Source organism: Podarcis cretensis (assembly GCF_951804945.1).
Source record: "Podarcis cretensis genome assembly, chromosome: 8".
Lineage (NCBI taxonomy): Eukaryota > Metazoa > Chordata > Lepidosauria > Squamata > Lacertidae > Podarcis > Podarcis cretensis.
The window spans coordinates 47,577,368-47,597,354 of NC_137177.1; the positions used below are offsets into that span (position 1 = coordinate 47,577,368).

The window sequence follows — 19,987 nt, forward strand, 5'->3', positions numbered from 1 at the left end:
CAGTTAATAAAGCCATTTTTCTTTTAAAGTAGTGAATTCCTTAAGAGTGTGGAGGCATGATACAAAGATTACTCTGATTTACAAATGGTGGGAGGGGAGAAGGAGAAATTTTAAGTTATTTGACTTGCAAATCGCAAGACATTCTGTCACCGGGGAAAAAAGGTTACTCGCTAGAAGCCTTTAGAATTCCTGCTATTCACTTTGACTCTCTAGCTTAACCTTTTAAAAATACACGCACATACAAAGAATTAAATTAACTACACTGTGGGTCCCCCCTCCCCCCCCACACTCATGAAAATGACATGAATATATTAAAGAATTTATCATTTAGCTGGAGAATTGGTAAAGTAAATGAAAAGCTCATACCGACCCCCCCCCCCAATCCAGATAAATTCAATTGACTTAAATTGTTGAGGAGTTTTGTGTGTTTCTTTTTTAAAAAAAAACAAAAAACTGCCAGAGTGCTGTCTGCTAAAGCTACTCAGTTGAACAGATTATCAAGTATCTGTGTTAGGAATGTTATTCAATTCACTGCTTGTTTTGATTGAAAACAATGAAAAAAAGAAAACCAGTGGTGCCAGTCCAGAGAATGAATAGCAACTTGACACAGGTTAGCTGTAGTTCAGTTAATATATGACCCAACTAATGGTCCACGCCTCCCATAAACAACCCAGACATTAAGTGATTATTTGGATGGAAGCCAGTTTTTAAAATCTATAACTTCTAATGGGATACTTGCCATTAAACATCCCAAAGGCAACGCTAAATGAAAAAGTTGGACCAAGGTACAAGAGTTCATAACTACATAGTTGAAGGTAGTTAAATGTGGTCTTGCCCCTTATACACTCCAAAGATCACTGCACTCTGAAGGGGGAAGGGGCTCATGAAGATACCATCTCATCAGGAGGTTCCTTCTGTACAGTATAGGAATTGGGCCCTTAGGATGCTGATGTTTTTGTGTGTGTGTGTGTGTATGAAATAGCTTTGAGATGTTTATGGGGTATGAATTGTAAGAGATCAAGAAAATAAAACTCAAAGAAGATGGGGACCTCCTAGACTCTCTGCCTATTATAGGTCCCACCAGCCTGCATTGAGAGAAATCATAGCTTAGCAACATATTTGGACCCATGTTCAGTCCCTTTCCCTTGTATTTCCACTAGCTGCCTCGGGAAGCAGGATTGGTGTCAGTGGTTCCTGAGATTCTGTGTACCCTGATGTGATACAGTGTAATTGTACACTGTAGGAACAGATTTGTTTTATAGATTTTTATTTACATTGCTTTGATGGTTTCAGGGTTTGAAGCATTTTTTAAAAAACAATATGGGGGAGGGTATTTTAATAATTAAATAAATATGTAATTTTGGGTTATAAGGGACCAGTGCTGTAACTTGGTGGTAAGGTTTTTCTATTTAGCACAGCTCTAAATTGGTGTTTATGCTTTTCTCTTCCTCTTTAACTGCTTTAACATAGTTAGTCCTTCCCTCTATTCCCCCTAACATTACAGGAGAAACAAATAGCAGGGATTTTTTTCTATAAATGGCTCAGGATCTAGAATCATAGGGTTGGAAGGGACCCCGTGAATCATCTTGTCTCAACCCCTGCTGTGCAGGAATACGCAACCATGACCTTGTGACCATGCAATTTTTTAAATATAAAAAGTACAGGTGTCTGCATGGGGAGGGATGACTGTGGTTGACCCCGCAACACGTGAGGAAGCTTAAATCTCCTTCCCAAACTTTGATCCTGGTAAAAAAAACCAATTGCCACCCATGTGCAGCAATTAGGATAAGGAAAAGGAAACTTCCAACTGGTGCTAGATTCCCAGAATTTCCCACCACACCAGTGATAATAACAATAATACCAATAGTGGAAAGAATTGCATAAGAACATAAAAGAAGAGCCCTGTTGTATCAGGCCAAAGGCTCAAGTCCAACATTCTGTTCACATAGGGACTAACCAGATGCCTTTGGGTAACCCTTAAACAAAACCTGAGCCCAACAGCACTCTCCCCACCTGTGATACCTAACTAGTATTCAGAAGCACACTGCTTCTGACAGTGAAGGTAGAACACAGCCACCATAGATGGCAGCCATTGAAAGCCTTATCTGCCATGAATTTATCCAATTCTCTTTTCATCATTGCCTCTTTGGGAGGTAAGTACCATAGTTCTTCTGCCCTTTATCATTTTTTTTCTTTTAAAATTAATCCTCCCCCCATTGGAAGCAACAGACCATTCTCCTACAATCTGATAGTAAGGTAAAGGGACCCCTGACCATTAGGTCCACTCGTGACCAACCCTGGGGTTGCGGCGCTCATCTTGCTTTATTGGCCGAGGGAGCCAGCGTACAGCTTCCGGGTCATGTGGCCAGCATGCCTAAGCAGCTTCTGGCGAACCAGAGCAGTGCACGGAAACGCTGTTTACCTTCCCACCGGAGCGGTACCTATTTATCTACTTGCACTTTGAAGTGCTTTCGAATGGCTAGGTTGGCAGGAGCAGGGACCGAGCAACGGGAGCTCACCCCGTCGTGGGGATTCAAACTGCCGACCTTCTATCAGCAAGTCCTAGGCTCTGTGGTTTAACCCACAGCACCACCCGTGTCCCTCGCACCACCCACGACCCTCTGATAGGCCCCATGGCTGCCATGTGACCATTTTATTTGTGTTACCAGCCAGTGGCATAGCTAGCTGCTCAGGTGCTGGGTGTGGCCCTTGCATCACACAGCTGGGGGCAAGATGAGCTGCCCATGGGGGCGGGGCACGCTGCATGCAGCCTCTCCACCGCCTCCCCCTCAGGGCAGGAAACGTGTGGCTCAGGCACGCTGCAGGCCCCTGTGGTAAGTGCTGGCCCCTGCTGTGTGGCAACCAGTGCCAGCCGTGTTTCGTTACATTTGTTGACTGTACTAAAAAGTTTTGTGAGCCCATTTTTAAAAATTTCTTTTTTTCCCTTTTTTTAGTCATTTTGTCAACCCCCTCAGTGATAACACCCGGGGCGGCCCACACCTGCTTCCTCCGCCACTGTTACCAGCTCAGAGATGATGTGCTAGCAGCTGTTCCTGAAATCGCTACAACACTTGCAATCCCAAGGCATTAATCTTATAGATTCTATATTACATGTATTTATTAGGATAAATGCTGGTGGTGATGCACTAAAGGAATGCCTCTGAACATTATTTTCACATTTCACCCCACTGCCCATCCTTTGCAACAAGTCTCAGCCCCAGATAGGCGGGCATGGATAAAGAAAGTGTTACAGTATGGCATGATAAGAATAATTAGTTTGCTCCTGTCTTCACAAACCTCGGTTATCTCGGAGAGTAAAATTAGGCTTCTGGATCATATCAGGTGGCAACCCAAAGATAAATCTTGGGCCATTAGCTGCATCATCCTTGTCCTCTGCAGTAATTGTTAATAATGGCTGTAAAAGAAAGGCTCTTGTGAGCATGCAGTGCATCTAAAAACTCATTCCTCTTCCCATCCCACCAAACTGGCTCTTGAGTGAAAATTGTGCAGCTTCCTTTAGGGTGCAATCTCATAACTATTGCCCAGCACATCTTACATCATAAGAATGTAAGCAGAGCCCTTCTGGATCACACCAAAGTCCTTTCCTGTCTAGCAACGTGGATGGGCAACTTTCTTCTTGCACTGTTGCTTCCAGAAATTGGTCGTTCAGTGGCATTCAGCCTCTGAACCTGGATGCAAAAGGCAGCCATCATTGCTTGTAGCCATTGATAGACTTTCCCCCCATGAACCTGGATGCAAAAGGCAGCCATCATTGCTTGTAGCCATTGATAGACTTTCCCCCCATGAATCTGGCTAAGCCCCTTTTAAAGGGGAAAAGGCTACAACTCAGTGGTAGAACATCTGCTTTGCATGCAGAAGGTCCCATGTCCAATCTTAGGCATCTCCAGAGAGGGCTGGAAAAACCTTTTTGTGAAACCTGGAGAGCCAATGCCAGTCAATGTAGACAATACTGAGCTAGAACGAGCTGTGAACTGATATAAAACAGCTCTCTATATTCTAAAAGGGGGGATGTGTGTGCTATAATTTTAACTACTTGAAAAATATGAATAAAACTTAACCTGAAATCTTAACCTTTTTTTAAAAAAGGCCTCTGATAGACAATATTGGCTCTTCTAAGAAACTTGGCAACAAGTTCTTTCTCGGAGAACAGGATATTAACCCCACAGAAGCCAAACCTATGTTAAATTGAATTTTCTTTGCCACTCTGCACTTAAGAAAAATGAACATCCTCATTTAATCTCTCCCACCCACAAATGAGAGGTTTGTGTGGCAGAGGTTACCTCATTGGTCTGTGGTTTCTCACAAACAACTGCTTCATAGTTATCTGCAAATTTTGGAGCATTGTCATTTACATCAAGGACCTTGATCGCTACTGGAACTTTGGCTTCCTGGTGCCGATTATCTACAGCAGTAATTTAGAAGAAAAAAAGTCACAACATGGGATAAAAACACAAGAAACAAAGTTAGCTGCCCCACCCACACAAATCCTATCCTTGACCATTGATATCAGGAGTAGAGTAGTAAATCTCTTTTCCTGCCTTTGCCCCAAAACCCAAAAGCCCTGTGGCTACTTTAAGATTAATAAGTTTTCTTAAGGCATAAGTTTACATAGACTAACATAACATAAAAACATAATTTCTCAGGAGTCTCTCTCTCTCTCTCTCTCTCTCTCTCTCTGTGTGTGTGTGTGTGTGTGTGTGTATCTGGGCACTGGTGAGCAGATAAAAACAAATATAATAATAATTCTACCTGGGAATGAAGGAATGCATTAATTCAGGTTGTTGGTCAAGATGTGGAGGTCACACAACTCTCACAAGTTCAGAATGTCCCATTAGCAGGAACTGTTGGTGAGGAGGGATGGTGCTGTGCACTGGGCCTCCTACCACCAAAGTTGCTGCCAGTTACTAGGACAGGAGCAAATTGGTGGGTGATCAGTTTTTTTTGGGCATATCAGCCCGCACAGTGCTGAGCTCCTCACTGACAAGCCCCTCTCCTAGTAAGCAGCAGTGACTCCATTGCTGGGAGGTCAGGTGCACAGTGCTGTTCCCTTCTCACTGACCACTCCTGCCCTTCAGGAGACATCAATAGGCAACAAGAGCTGAATGGGATTAATGATTCTCAGGAGAAACAAAAGTTTGCCCATTTTTCCCCCTAGAGTTTCCATACATTAGGAAGCATTTCTTTTTTGATGTTTGTATACATAAAACAGCTTTTCTATTCATGTGAGACTGTATTGGAGCAGAATAAATACAGGTCAGGTAAAGGTAAAGGTACCCCTGACCATTAGGTCCAGTTGCGGACGACTCTGGGGTTGCGGCGCTCATCTCACTTTATTGGCCGAGGGAGCTGGCATACAGCTTCCGGGTCATGTGGCCAGCATGACTAAGCCGCTTCTGGCGAACCAGAGCAGTGCACGGAGATGCTGTTTACTTTCCCATACCTATTTATCTACTTGCACTTTGACATGCTTTCGAACTGCTAGGTTGGCAGAAGCAGGGACCAAGCAATGGGAGCTCACTCCGTTGCGGGGATTTAAACCGCTGACCTTCTGATCGGCAAGCCCTAGGCTCTGTGGTTTAGACCACAGTGCCACCCGCGTCCCAAAATACAGGTCAACTGGATTATATTTAGAGCTATATGCAAATGGCCTCTTAATCTTCTCAAATTTATGCCCCATTCCATGCCCAATAAGCACTCTGGCCCAAAGTTTTGTCCAGTATCTTCTCTGTGTGATGGGCTCATGGAAAAAAGCTGCCCCATGAGCCCTTGCTGCAGAGTGGAGGGGAAGCCTGTATAAGGCTGCTTCCCCTGGAGCTCAGAGCCATTTTGCTTTGAGAGCTTCCTGCCTGCCCACCCTCGGGTTAGAGCCTTCACTGAGCAATTTTGGGTTGTTGGTTGACAGGGCCGGAAAGGAATTTTTCTCTCTCAATCTACTACAGTGGTACTTCTGGTTAAGAACTTAATTCGTTCCAGAGGTCCTTTCTTAAGCTGAAACCGTTCTTATCCTGAGACGTGCATTCACTAATGGGGTCTACCGCTGCGCGCACGCCTTCGGCACAATTTTCGCTCGCATCCCAGGACAAAGTTCACAACCAAGAGCAGCTACTTCCGGGTTAGCGGAGCTTGTAACCCGAAGCGTGCATAACCCGAAGCGTTTGTTACCAGAGGTACCACTGTATTGGCACTTGGTCGGGGTTTTCTTCACCTCAGTGAAATTACAACTTCCCTTTGTTTATATGAGGGCGGAAATGGCATTGGTCAGAATCAACATAGTACAGGGATCCCCCCATAAGGTGCCTGAGGGGAGGATTGACTATGACAAACCCAAGCGGAGGTTCGGTATCTGCCTTGTTGGAATCTGCACCCTGGTCCCCCAGTGAGAGCTTGCTTGCTTGGCTTGCACCACGGCAAGGTTCAACACTGGCCGACTCCCATCATACAGGTTTGGAGCGATCCAAACCCAGTGGATCCATTCTATCAACATGAGCTTGTGTAATGATGAACTGATCCTAGAACCCAATGCCATGCCAACCCTTGCCCTGCCTGCTGCTGTCAATAAAGGTTTGGCCTGATTTGGTTGTACAGTCTGGTTCTCATGGGTCACATAATGCACCTGCCTGGGCAATCATGGATAAAGAAACTGGGTAACATTTCACTGAATTTCTCTAAGGGTAAGTTATCCAGCAGTTTCTTGTGGGTTAAGGCTCCCTGTTAGTACATTTTCTTTCTCCCCCATTAAGAACGCTCCTCCAAAGTTAATTTCTTGCCATAGGAACCAACTCCGATGGGCTGGAGCAGTTTCAGCCCCCCAAATATACAGTGGTACCTCAGGTTACATACGCTTCAGATTACATACGCTTCAGGTTACAGACTCCGCTAACCCAGAAATAGTGCTTCAGGTTAAGAACTTTGCTTCAGGATGAGAACAGAAATTGGGCTCCGGCGGTGCGGCAGCAGCAGGAGGCCCCATTAGCTAAAGTGGTGCTTCTGGTTAAGAACAGTTTCAGGTTAAGAACGGAACTCTGGAACGAATTAAGTACTTAACCTGAGATACCACTCTATATTTTTAGGGGGCTGCCCCCCTTAATATTCAGAGGACATTGCACAACGCCACACATGCAACATCAGGATGTCGTACAATGTCACATCACACTCCAATCCTCTTGAAAAGCTGGCACCTCGGTTTCTTTTTGCGCTGGTAGACTGGCTACAATTTTGCATCCTCCACGATGCACAGACCGAAGATAACCAACATGCACACACTACAAAATGGTGAGTAGTATCAAGAAAGAACTCTGCAGGAGTTGGGGGGGGGAATCTCAGAACTTTTCTTAGAAAACTGTTCCAGTAAATTGGCTCAAAATTTACCTGAAATGTACCTCAAAGTTTGCTCAAAATGGAGACTGTGGCATTTTAATATAATTTATACGAAAAGTATATATAACTGTTTGATGAATACTTACGGAGTTCATATGCAAATACTGAGATATTATGCCAGGCCATTTCTTCCCTATCCAGTTTCTTTGTGGTTGTAATTGAACCATCTTCTGTGCTGATACTGAAATATCTGTCGAGGTCAGTGTGACGATCAATTATATAACTAAAAGTGGATGCAAATGAAGTAATTAGAGAAATATTCAATTCATTTAGTGTCTCCTAGACAGTGTACCTCATATTATTTTTTGGAAAAAATTGTTTGGAGGCATTTTGCTTAGCAAGATAAGAAAATAATTAACTACACTTAACTAAATCACCAACATCAAAATGGATTTCCTTTCCTAATACCTACATGAGCACCATTTTTCATATCAGTCTTTTAGCAGAAAGAAACACAAGTGTAGAGCTATGCATTGCCAGAGATACAGGTGGCCTATTGGTGCATTCTGAATCATGTGATTACAATTGTGTGAAGCAGGAGGCATGTTACTTCAGGGATGCAACTGTTGGCTCCACATCTACCACTGAAACACATTATGGCTCCTTTGCTACAATTTCCATAGGTTGAGGGAATGCCTGAATAATGGACCCTCTATGTACACAGCCACCCCATATTATTTGGAATCTGTGCAATCAGGGTGCCACAGTACAGTAGGAACCTACATGAAAAAAACAGATTCCTCTCTTCAATCCTTCACCCAGTATGTGGACAACACGATGATATGAACAGTGCCCCTGTTCCCCCATTTCATATGACGATGATCATGTGATTTAGAACACCCAAATAAGATTAGGATAGCAGAACTATTGGACTGGAAGCACCAAATACCTCTTCCAGCCATTTGTTTGTTGTGTTCTCTACAAACCCCATGTGGTGTTTAGCAACACTCAATCCAATGACATGACAAGTGCTTTGGGTTCTCTTGTCACCTGCTCCACATCATTGTTTACCACTAGTGGAGTTGAGGAAATCAATGATGTGATGACATGACCTAATGGAGGTGTTGTTTCATGTTTTAGCACTTGGGTGAGAGCTGGACAATGGGGTGTGCCATTTTCAGCAGAACCCCAACCCCAATAATGTGTGTTTCCATGCTTAACTATATTGTGTGAAAAGTGAATATATTCCTCAAAGGTGGAGATACTGGGTGGTATCCAATGCTAGTTCTACTTAAAATAGATCCATTTAAGTTAATTGACATGACTAACTTGAGTTTATTAATTTCAATGGGTTTACTCTGAATAGGACTTATTTGGGTGCAACCCATTTTCCCCACATATGTTTTCAAATTTCCCATGAAGTCATTTTGGAAACAACCAGTGTCAGCTTAATTTACATCATTTTATGCTTCATGGTTTGCCAGTTTATTGAAACATTGCTAGTTCATTAACTGTACATTTATCTATACAGCCTCTTTATTAGCTAAGATAACTGTGTTAAGGTCTTGGGAAACTGTATGCACTCTGACTCCGTAGTCTTGGACATTGCAGTTGGCATCTGAACAAGTTGGATATAAAAAGCATAATAAAACTGAAACTTTTATGGAATCTGGCATCTCTTTTGAAATTGTTATTATAGCATAAAACAGATGTGCCCTTTATAGTTAACATTGGTACAATGTATGTAGTGTGATGTTACTGAAGGCTGCAATTGCCTGGCTTGTGATGCCATTATGATCAGATTGCAGATCTTGGCTGCATTGAGCACCACATCCCTGAGTTATTTTTCAAAGCATCCCCTGGGTAGGGGGTTACTTTCAAGTTGCAAGAATAAATAAAATTGGGGCACAGATTCTGATTGATCTGCATGGGGGGGACGGGACCAGAGAAGGCAAAGAGGAGAATAGGATGGCTTAACTCAAACAAGGCAATGAAAATATATACAACATGGCTTTACAGGTTTTTAAATTGCCATTTGGGGGATTTCCATAAGAGCATCACTGAAACCATCCCATTTTGCAAACATACCTTATAAGGCTGTTTTTTGCATCAGGGTCTTTGGCATGAACCCTCCCAACTGGAGCACCAGGGCCCAAATTCTCTTCTACTTCCAGAATATAAGATGGTGCTAAAAATATTGGTGGTTCATCAGCATCCTCCACATTAATTTTCACAGTTACAGTATCCTTGAATGGTCCATTGCTGATGAACTTTGGGTCAATGTGTATATTGGCTGCCTCTACCTTCAAGCTGTAGGTCCTTTTGGTTTCATAATCAAGATGCTGAAAAAGACAGAAGCATAGCATATTAGAATCAGTGCTGTGGCTATTTTTACAGAAGTCAAGTGTGTGTGTGTGTGTGTGCGCGCGCACACACACACACACACACACACACACAGAGTCACAAACAAAAAGACTCCTATGCATGCACAATTTTTCAGAATTTCTGAGCTTAAAGGAATGAAGAAGCAAGGGCCCATGATATTATAATCTTGAATATGAATATTTGAAATAACTTATGAACATTAAAAGTTAAAATAAAAGGTAGCAAGGTTGAGGCTGGTGGCTCAGGGCTGACCAAGAGATTAACACCCCAGCATCTCCAGCATTCTTTAGTTTGCTCTCTCTAAGGACAACAATTTTCCTTAATATAATTCATTTTAATGCTTTTTCGTGAATATATGCAGTTTTGTAGAAGTTTTGCTAGGAAAACTGCACTGCAAAATTTGGAGGAGTGCAAATCTCCAAGGATGACTGTGTTTTGGTTTGCGTATTGTTTTGGAAAGCACAGACTACATCAACTTTCTCCCCATTCCTAGTTCTGATAGCCACTTGTTTCTGCCCAGGTTCTCACAGTGGCCAACCTGATGGCCACGAGAAGCCCACAAGCAGAGGTTGAGAGCAACAGCATGCTCCCCACCTGTGATTCTCAGCAACTGCTATTCAGAGGCATACTGCCTCTGGCAGTGAAAATATAAGATGGTCACCCTTGCTTGTAGCCACTGATAGCCATATCCTCCATGAATTTGTCCATTCCTCTTTTAAAGCCATGCAAGTTGGTGGCCTCTTAGGACATCCTGAGAAGCAGTCAGCCCAAGTAAAGTATACTGTGAAACCAGTTTGCAGTGTTAGTTAAAAGTTTGTCATTAATGACACTGAGCATAGTTACTTTCATTTGGGATTTAGCATTATTAGATGTTCAGATTGATTTCAGCAGTGACATCAGCTGTACAATAAAAGAATTCATTTTTGAATTGCAAGCAGAAACCAGTTAAGTGGCTTAGGCTGGTTGAATCTCTTGATGGGAATATAATGCCGTTCAGCCTAGGCTTCCTTTCTTCCCATCTCCCCCTTTCTTTCTCTCAGCACTGAATGCATTTGGAAGGAATATTGACAGCAGAAATTAAGTTTTCATCAGAAAAGCAGGCACAAAAAGAAATCTCTTGTAATTTTCACATTATCCAAAAATTCACACCGTACTGCCAACTTGAAAATGAATGCTTGATTATAACCAAAGCAATCCTATCATTTATTTCCAAGTTAATACGCAATATGCTTTGAAGAACGAATGGTGTTGATTTCTCAAGTGGAAGATCAGTAAAAGAAGAATGTACTTTCTTCACTTTAAAAAGATGTTAAGAAGCTTCTATGCATCAATGCTTTCTTCTCATAATCTCTTTCCTTCCATTCTGGCTCCAGGCATTAGCAGATAACAGTAAAATGGGATGCTGGAAGTTAATCATAGCTTCATAAACAAATTATCCAAAACTGCATTTGCTGTGATTTTCTTACCATGAGCAATAATCTATGGCTATTATAGTTTCTGCAAGGCATGGGAAGAAAATGAAGTATATTATCCATTAACAGGAATGAAAGGATCGCATTGCTTACCTTCTTAAGCTTCACAACCCCTTCCTGAGTCTCATAATCGGTTGTAATTTCAAACATCTCTATACCGTCTCCATCAATAATGTTGTAAGTTACTAAGCCATTTTCTCCAATATCTGGATCTTTGGCCTTCACTCTTCCAGCTTCCTCCCCTGGGATGGCTGCTTCTGATATTGACATCTGATAAACACCTAGGCAAATAGGATTTATTAATAAATGAGCCATTATTAGTTTCTTTACGTGCATTCTTTTCACTTGTTAATCTACATGTGCAAAAGGCAGCACAGAAAGTGCTAAAACTCAAGACATCTCGAAGTGCAGAAGTAGTCAATGTGCTGCCCTCCAATGGACTACCATATGCCACAGCCAGCATGGCTTATGGTCAGGGGTGATCAGAATCCCACAGCATCTGGAAATAACTTCTGTATGTTGGACACTTCTGTATAGACCTACTGACAGTCTACCTGCCACTACTCATTTTCCTCTGCAATGCACAGCTACATGCAAGTGTTGAGTGTACTTAAGAATGCAGTTTCACATCACATGGTTTGATGGTGAACTGGAAGTGCCCTCCATAACACATTCAACAATCCTCCCAAATGCATAGGAGTTATTTGGCAGACGTTCAGGGCTTTCTTGGTAGACATGTCAAAACAGATCAAATCTAGTGCAATGCAACAACAATATTATAACTCACACCAACCCCAAACAGGCAGAGCAGGATGACAACAACCTTAAAAACCTTTGGTGCTTCCCGAAAGGTGTTGTGATTTAGAGTACCCATTACCCACAAACCACACGTTCCATCTGACCTCCAACCTTCATTCTGGCCTTACGAGACCTCAAGGAGTAGGAATGTGTGCTTAGAAATGTCTTGCTTCTACACAATGGTTTACTCGTGAATCCCATTCCTGCACCTAAGGTGGGAGCGTATTTGCCGTCACCCAGCTCTCTCTAAAATGAGGCCTGATGACCAATAGGGAAACGGGGGGAGATTGGCTTTATAAGCCTTCTCCTCCCACATTGTCTTGTTCCTTATGGTGGTCATTTGTTGAAGGGACTGAATAGGGATGTTTGCGGGGGGAGGCCTTAGGATCCCTCTATTTTTTGTGATGGGCACTGAGTACAGAAAGATAAGGAAGTGGAAGAGAAAATTGCAGGGAAAGTGAGACATTATTGGGTTAAGGGATCTACCAGTGTTTTACACCTGGCAGGGTTGGAGAGTTTCCTTTAGGCCTGGCATGTGTATTTTAGGCCTGGCATGTGTATGCTCAACAGCAGAGAATCAGTGGGCATGTTGGCTTCATACCCAAGGCTCACCAAGCAAGGATGGAATTATTTCCTCCCCAACCTTTATTGGGGAGCCCCAGCATGTGGCTCAAGCACGTGCCCAGATGCATGGATAGATGCTTCCCTACCAGAGCTGGCTAAAACCTCTTTGAACCTGTCATTTGGGTTAATGCTGGTTTGTAGTTCCTCCAACTTGTTGAGGAATATATATATATTAGTTCCTCCAACTTGTTGAGGAATATATATATATATATATATATATATGTGTGTGTGTGTGTGTGTATGTATATATATGTATATATATGTATATATATATATAACCTTTATTCCAATGCTAGCTCATGAGTCTGTGAGTGTAGGGACAATGACAATTTTAAATCACTCACAATAATGACTTCATTGGCTGTGACCTGCTCACCAGTTGCTATATTTATGTGCAGTGGATTAGCAGACCAACTGGAAGGTGTTATTTTATTCTCCCCTCAAAAAATAACTTCAACTTGACCCTCGTTGTAAGGCTTAGCACAGATTGTCAGCTGCCCCAGAGAGGAATTTAAAATGGAACCTATTTGCAGTGTTACTGCCAGCGCTAATTTGCATTTGAAAAAAACACAGTGCATTTGAGCTATGCTTTACTTGCCTTCTTTGTTATTTTTTGCCACCATATTTTCAGACTTAAAAATGCAATACTAAGGTCTGGAGCTAATTTTTCTTAAAATTGGGATATAAAATCATCAGTGTGCTTGCCATTTTATTGAGTTGCAAAGGCAAGAATGATGAGCCAAAGAGCTTACCGCCTAAATCCCTGCCCATTAATAAATACTCTCACTGCATTATTTACAGTAGGCAGACAACTACACCACATTATTTTCACCATGTGCTGAAACCTTTTCTGTTCCAGAAAACCTAGCTAAGTATGCAAGTTTGGCATGTAATCTGATTTTAGTAGGCATCTATGTTTTCAAATTACTGATTTTGTTTTATATTTCAATTTTTAATGTTCTTGAAAAGAACCCCCCTCCCTGAGTTTTGCTTAGCCCTTATGAATATATTCAATTCCAATGAGGTATGCTTTCCAATTTGAGATGAAGATTAAGAAGCTAGCCCTTATTAAGGTTTGTTTATTTGTTTAGTTAGTTAAGTAAATTGTTATCCTACCCCTCAGTACAAGTTCTGTCAGCACAGCTGACACAACCAACAATATACCCTTGTCCTTGCTATCCTCATAACAACCCTGTGAGGTGAATTAGAATGAGAGAGACATTGTGATTTTCCCAAGCTTCATGGCTGAGGGGGGATTTGAACCAACATCCCACTGGTACTAATCTGGTACACTAACCACTACAGCACACTGCATTTCGAAAATTTATTTCCAACATTCCTGACAAGAGCCTGTAAACTACACCTCATTCACCTGTAAACCAATTATAGAAAATTACCTTCCAATTATGCATGTCTTAATCTCAGTCACGAGCACTATAAGACCATGCAGAATATATTGTGACACGAAGGCTGTAATTTATGCTGCAGGTGTTACTGCAGAAATCCAGAGAAAATTACATTAAAAACAAATCACAGAACAACCTTCAACTCCCAGGGTGGTTTCAGAACATTTATTCACACCTTCTTTTTGTGTGCATTTCAAAGAAGGACAGGGCCCAAAAATTATGTTTGCACACTTCATTTTTGACATGCCATACTTTGAGCATAGATATTCACAATCAAAACCAACAACCTAACCCTCAAAAAACTTAAGAAATCAGGGCCTCCAAAAGTCAGATAATTCACAGAAAAAGAGCTGATGTAATTGTTGTGCATCACTGGGACAGAAATGAAATCTAAACAGAGATTGCTTTTAAGAACAGTGTCCTTGTCAGTTTCACAGTGTGCACAAACTCATAAATATACAATCTGGAAGAAGTGAGATTCCATTTCTTTCATCCCTCTCTTGTTACAATGGATATTTTCCCCCTTCTCAAGTATATTTTTATTGCTTTCATCCAGTGCAGTCTCAACTGTCTCATTTAACAGGTTTTTCCAGTGCTTTCCACAAAAGTCTTTGCCACATCCCATTGATCTCAGTGGGAGTATGTTTTTAAAACATCATTGTCCGGTATGTTTTGAAAGTGAGACACAAAGCACAAAACCTCCCCCTGGGTTTTAATCTTGCCTTTGAGGGAGAAAAAAAACAACAATTCACTGTGAGTCACTAGGAAGTTGTTTAATCCTTTTATGAATAAGCTTGCCTCCCCCCTTTTTAAAGAGGGTGCCTTGATAATGACTCCTAAACTCAATTTGATATAGATGTGTCTACATATTTAAGGGTGAGGCAGAGGAGCTCAAGTGATACTGATAAATTCTGCCTAAGCTACCAGGCCAGATTCAAAGTATTAGCACAAACATACAAGCCCTAAACAGCTTGGTACCCAAGAGCTTAAAATAGTGCTTTCCCCACTATCATGTATATTGGGCCCTGAGATCAGTCATGGAGGCCCAGTGGGTCTTTGTTTGTTCCCTTGTAGAATGCCCTTCTTAGTGAGGTGTGTCAGTCTCACTCACCATTAACTTTTAGAACAGATGTCCTAAACCATTCCGGTTTACCCAGGGACATGATGGTTTAAAGTCATGTCCCTGGCAAACTGGAAATTATTAGTTTGAAAGCAGAGGATTTTAAAAAAATGATTTTTAAACTGTTTTTAGAATGCCATTTGTTAATTGGTTTTGGATTGGTCTGCAATGATCCCAGAAACTCTTACCTAAATGTAGTCCCCATTAAGATCAATGAGATTTTACTTTTGATTAGACTTTCTAGGACTGCACTTAGGCAGGATGGCCAAAATACCCAGCTGACATTCCATGTGTGCTTTGATAGTAGATTGCTCAAAGATTTTCTGAATACCTAACCCACTGCATTATTCTTAAGAAGGCTTGCAACACCAACTTCAGAGTCTGTGGACTATTGAATACTGCTTGCTAACAGGCAACAGCAAGGGAAATAGATCCCTAAATGGCTATTATCCATGGCAGCTATAAGGAACCTCCTAGTTCATAGGTAGTATGCCACCAAATACTAGTGACTTGTGTGTGTTTGTGTTTGTGTAGCAACAGTGGGGAAAAGGTATTGCTTGTGGATTATCCAGAATCATCTCACTGAACATGAGAAATAGGGTGATGCTGGACTGCGCAGGCCAGGCATAGGCAAACTCCAGCCCTCCAGATGCTTGTGACTACAATTCCCAGCATCCCTAGCTAACAGGACCAGGGATGATGGGAATTGTAGTCCCAAACATCTGGAGGGCCGGAGTTTGCCTATGCCTGGCATAGGCCTTTGGTAAGATTCAACAGGGCTCTTCTGATGCTCTTTACTTACTCTGCGGGAACTTTGGCGGGTTGTCATTGACATCAGTAAGTGTAATTGTCACTTTGGTTGTCCCTGAGAGCCCTCCCATGTGTCCTCCCATGTCCTTTGCTTGTATGACAACATGATATTCTTCCTTTGCTTCTCTGTCCATGTTAGGAAGGGCAGTTCTAATAATACCTGCAGGTAAAAGACAAAAGGAGGGTTCAGAAAACATTCTTTAGACATCTACTCTACACTAAGAACCATACATATTCAGATGCATCAGCACTGGTCCAGATTCCTCATAGCTAGCAACTGCCAGCAAGGGGAGAATGAGCCCGACATGGGCTGGGTAATATTCAGCAGTTCATTTCCTATCTGAACAGGAGATTTTGGTGAGAGCTTGTGACTGGTATGAATCCGCTAGATGAAATAGCGGAAGAACGTTGCCTAAGGAGAGTGAGGAAAATTCTCAGGGATGATTCATACCCTGGCCATCACTTTCTTGATCTCCTGCCCTCAGGCAGAAGATATAGAAGCAAGATTAGTCGCACCAACAGGGTAAAGAGCAGCTTCTATCCGTGGACTGTTAGGCTGCTGAATGATAACAACAGGGCAACTGACTTTTGGTTTTGGTGGGTGTACGTCAGTAAACGAGGGGAATTAAGACTAAGAGAGCTGAGTGGGGGGTGCTCATGCAATCTCACTGTATACAAGTTGTACAAGTGGCAATAAAGTATTTCAATTTCTGTGCCAACAATTTCTCATTTCCCAGCTATTCTGCACCAGTTAATGAGAAAATTCGAAGATTACGAAAGGGGAGAGAAAAAATTCAGAGAAATTATGCTGGGTGGGTTACTATCAAGGTGGCCAAGAGGTGTATGTGACTGTCCTTTCTTTCATCCTACAAATCATCTCTCTAGAGGCCTGTACTCTCCCATGATCTAGACTTCCCTTTAAAATAAAACCAGTGACCGCACTGAACTCATGTACTCAGTAGCAAGCCTGCCTGGCTTACGATGCTTCAAATAAAGCTCAGGGGAAGACATTATCAGGTAATTTATCCCATGGGGATTTTTTGATATCAGGAAGAATAGGCATCTGGGAAAGCTGCAGCATGCTGGAGAAATGTTTAATGGGAGCACACACATACCCATAGCGACCTGAATATGATAAATCCAATCCAGTGCCCACAAAAATTATTTTTTTTTTAAATTGACTGCCCTGAGAAAGAGGGAGAAAAAATGGAAGTTTCTTTTGTGAAGAAAGAAAACTTTTGAGAAACTGGAAGACATATACAAACAGCTCTAAACATGATACTAGGGAAGAACAATGATGAAGCCAGGATATGCTACCGGAATAATCCTGGTTAAATATAGACCCACTTTCTGTTCCTGTTCTAAATTTGAGTACAGACTTTATTATAGTACAGTTCTCCATTCAAGAAACATTAAGTACATCTTTAAAATTAAGGAAGTTTGTTAAGAATACATATTTAAAAGTGACTTTTCATGTAGATTTTTATTTAATTTATATATTCAGTATTTTGAGAAAGCAACTCCAAAGATAAATATGGAAATGGGATAGACAGAGGTGAAGACATGCAGAAGTGTTACGGACTAGGAAAAATACAGGTCTGCACATCCCAAGCATTTGGCAGGCTAAAATACATTGTTAATAGACGGCTTTTTCTTGGTGAATTGCGTGTTGCACAACCATTGTCTGGAGCCAGTTGGTGATATGAAATGTCAGACTGTATCTACAACTGAAAAGTAATGGTGCTGTCAAAGTTTGTAACTAGGTGGTTCAGAATATGAATGTGCCTCTCTCACAATGCTTGAATGTGTTACAAATCAAATGACATTTCCCCTCAGAGATTCTTCTACAGCTCTATAGCAAAATCAGACTGCAGATATTCAAAAATGTTTTTAGTTTAGATTTTTAGTCTAAGTCCAGGACACTAATTACTGCTCAGTCAGAACTAAGCAAATGCTCCAAATAGCAGATTTTAAGGCTCCTATAGACAGTAGATAAATTACAAAGATAAATCACATGGTCTTTGGTAATAGGAAGAAGTATTTTTTTCCCCATTGTTGGTACTTCATCCTTTCTTCTAAAGCAGCCTTCCCCAGCCTGGTGATCACTAGGTGTTTTTGACGCCCATCACATGTAGTCAGTGGTCAATGATTATGGAATCTGTGGTTGAAAGCTTCTGGGAATCTTACACTGAGTCAGGCCATTAGTCCATGTAGCTCAGTCTGGAAGCGACTCTCCAGGGCTTCAGACAGAGGACATTCAAAGTCCTGTCTGGAGGTGTTGTTTGTTGTTGTTTAGTCGTTTAGCCATGTCCGACTCTTCGTGACCCCATGGACCAGAGCACGCCAGGCACTCCTGTCTTCCACTGCCTCCCGCAGTTTGGTCAAACTCATGTTAGTAGCTGCGAGAACACTGTCCAACCATCTCGTCCTCTGTCGTCCCCTTCTCCTTGTGCCCTCTATCTTTCCCAACATCAGGGTCTTTCCAGGGAGTCGTCTCTTCTCATGAGGTGGCCAAAGTATTAGAGGCTCAGCTTCAGGATCTGTCCTTCCAGTGCGCACTCAGGGCTGATTTACTTCAGAATGGATAGGTTTGATCTTCTTGCAGTCCATGGGACTCTCTGGAGGTACCAGGGGTTTAATCTGGGGCTTTCTACATGCAAAGCAGATGTGCTACCACTCTTCTATGCCATTATGTTGGTGCAGCTGTTAAAGGGTATCAGGACTTGCCACAGCAATATAAAGAATGATAGACATGCCCATTCTTTAAAAAAATGAATTAATATCTGGATTTTCATTTGTGCTCAGGTCTGATCACCATATTTCCAGATTTGTAAAGATGCATTGCTCCGGTTACCCTGGGGAGTGCAGGAAGCACCTTTCTCTTGTAGCAAAAATGAATTGCTCACCTGTCTGTGCTTCCACAGAAAAGTACGGCTGACCTTCAAGGATGCTGTAAACAAGTTTGGCACTATTTCCATAGGTGGGATCATCAGCATCTGAGGCAGTCACCTGAATAACAGATGTACCTGAAAACAGAAAGGTGTGGTGATACATTTCAGGATTTAAGTAAGCATGTTAAAAGCATGGAGAACATTTTCAAAATTCATTATTATTTAAAAAACAAAACTAAATGATTGGGATATTATGTACTAATTAAGCACTGGAAAACTCCAAATTCTCTAGATGAGGTATTATTAGTGAACCACCACTGGTTACCCACCAGCTGTGCTAGGGATTATGGGAAATCTCTGTCCAATGAATTATTTGAATTACACTGTTCAGTAAATTATAATGAATCACCTTTTACCTCATTGGCAATTGCTTAATATTACTATCTGGGGTGTTTATTAGAGGCTCCCTCTCATAAAAACAACATTTCATGGTATCTGGCAATTATATGTATAGTAATTGCTGGATTGATTTCTCTTTGACATGAGGTGAAGAACCTAATTTCTGCTCCCATTGGTGCTTTCATCAGAATTATCTGACCTCCCTAGTCAAGACTCAAGTTTTCTCACGGATATGCTATTTGTGAAAAATAGGCATGAATGAAAATTTCATGTCCTAAGCGTAAACCATAATTGATGATCAGTTCAATACCGATTGTCCTAGAAATCCATTTGTCAGCCTGCGAACTAACTGTTATTTCATGTTTTCTGTTACGTACCTACATTAGACCTCTCTGGTACATTGGCATGGTAGTTTTCATGTAAAAATTCAGGGGGGTTGTCATTGATATCTTGAACTTTCACAATGAATTCTGAGGGTGGTTCCAGAGGTCGGTTGGTATTCCTGTCCACAGCTTGTGCCGTTAATGTGTACTGAGCTCTTTCTTCCCGATCCAGTGTCTTTGTTGCATGGATGTTCCCTGATTTGTCATCAATGACAAAAATGATTCCCGCTCCTTCACCTGAGAGAATGTATTTTATGTTCCCATCACCAGAATCGATGTCCGAATGAAGCTGCAAAATGCAAGATATGCACACTTATTGTTTTCAAAGCCAAGAAAATGTTAAGTACATAAGAGCTTTGAT

At 41.7% G+C, this 19,987-nt stretch overlaps 1 protein-coding gene across 2 annotated transcripts in view; it reads right to left on the reverse strand.

Moving 5' to 3' along the window:
- Window positions 1–19,987, reverse strand: part of CDH11 (cadherin 11) — a 107,212-nt gene that overhangs the window by 10,116 nt on the left and 77,109 nt on the right. For both annotated transcript variants that reach the window (XM_079988220.1, XM_079988219.1), the window contains exons 4-11: window positions 19,621–19,915; window positions 18,860–18,979; window positions 15,946–16,113; window positions 11,289–11,476; window positions 9,427–9,680; window positions 7,485–7,621; window positions 4,302–4,423; window positions 3,298–3,415 (exon numbers count right to left, since the gene is read on the reverse strand). In XM_079988220.1, the coding sequence (XP_079844346.1) occupies window positions 3,298–3,415; window positions 4,302–4,423; window positions 7,485–7,621; window positions 9,427–9,680; window positions 11,289–11,476; window positions 15,946–16,113; window positions 18,860–18,979; window positions 19,621–19,915 (1,402 nt within the window). The remainder of the gene's footprint in view (window positions 1–3,297; window positions 3,416–4,301; window positions 4,424–7,484; window positions 7,622–9,426; window positions 9,681–11,288; window positions 11,477–15,945; window positions 16,114–18,859; window positions 18,980–19,620; window positions 19,916–19,987) is intronic.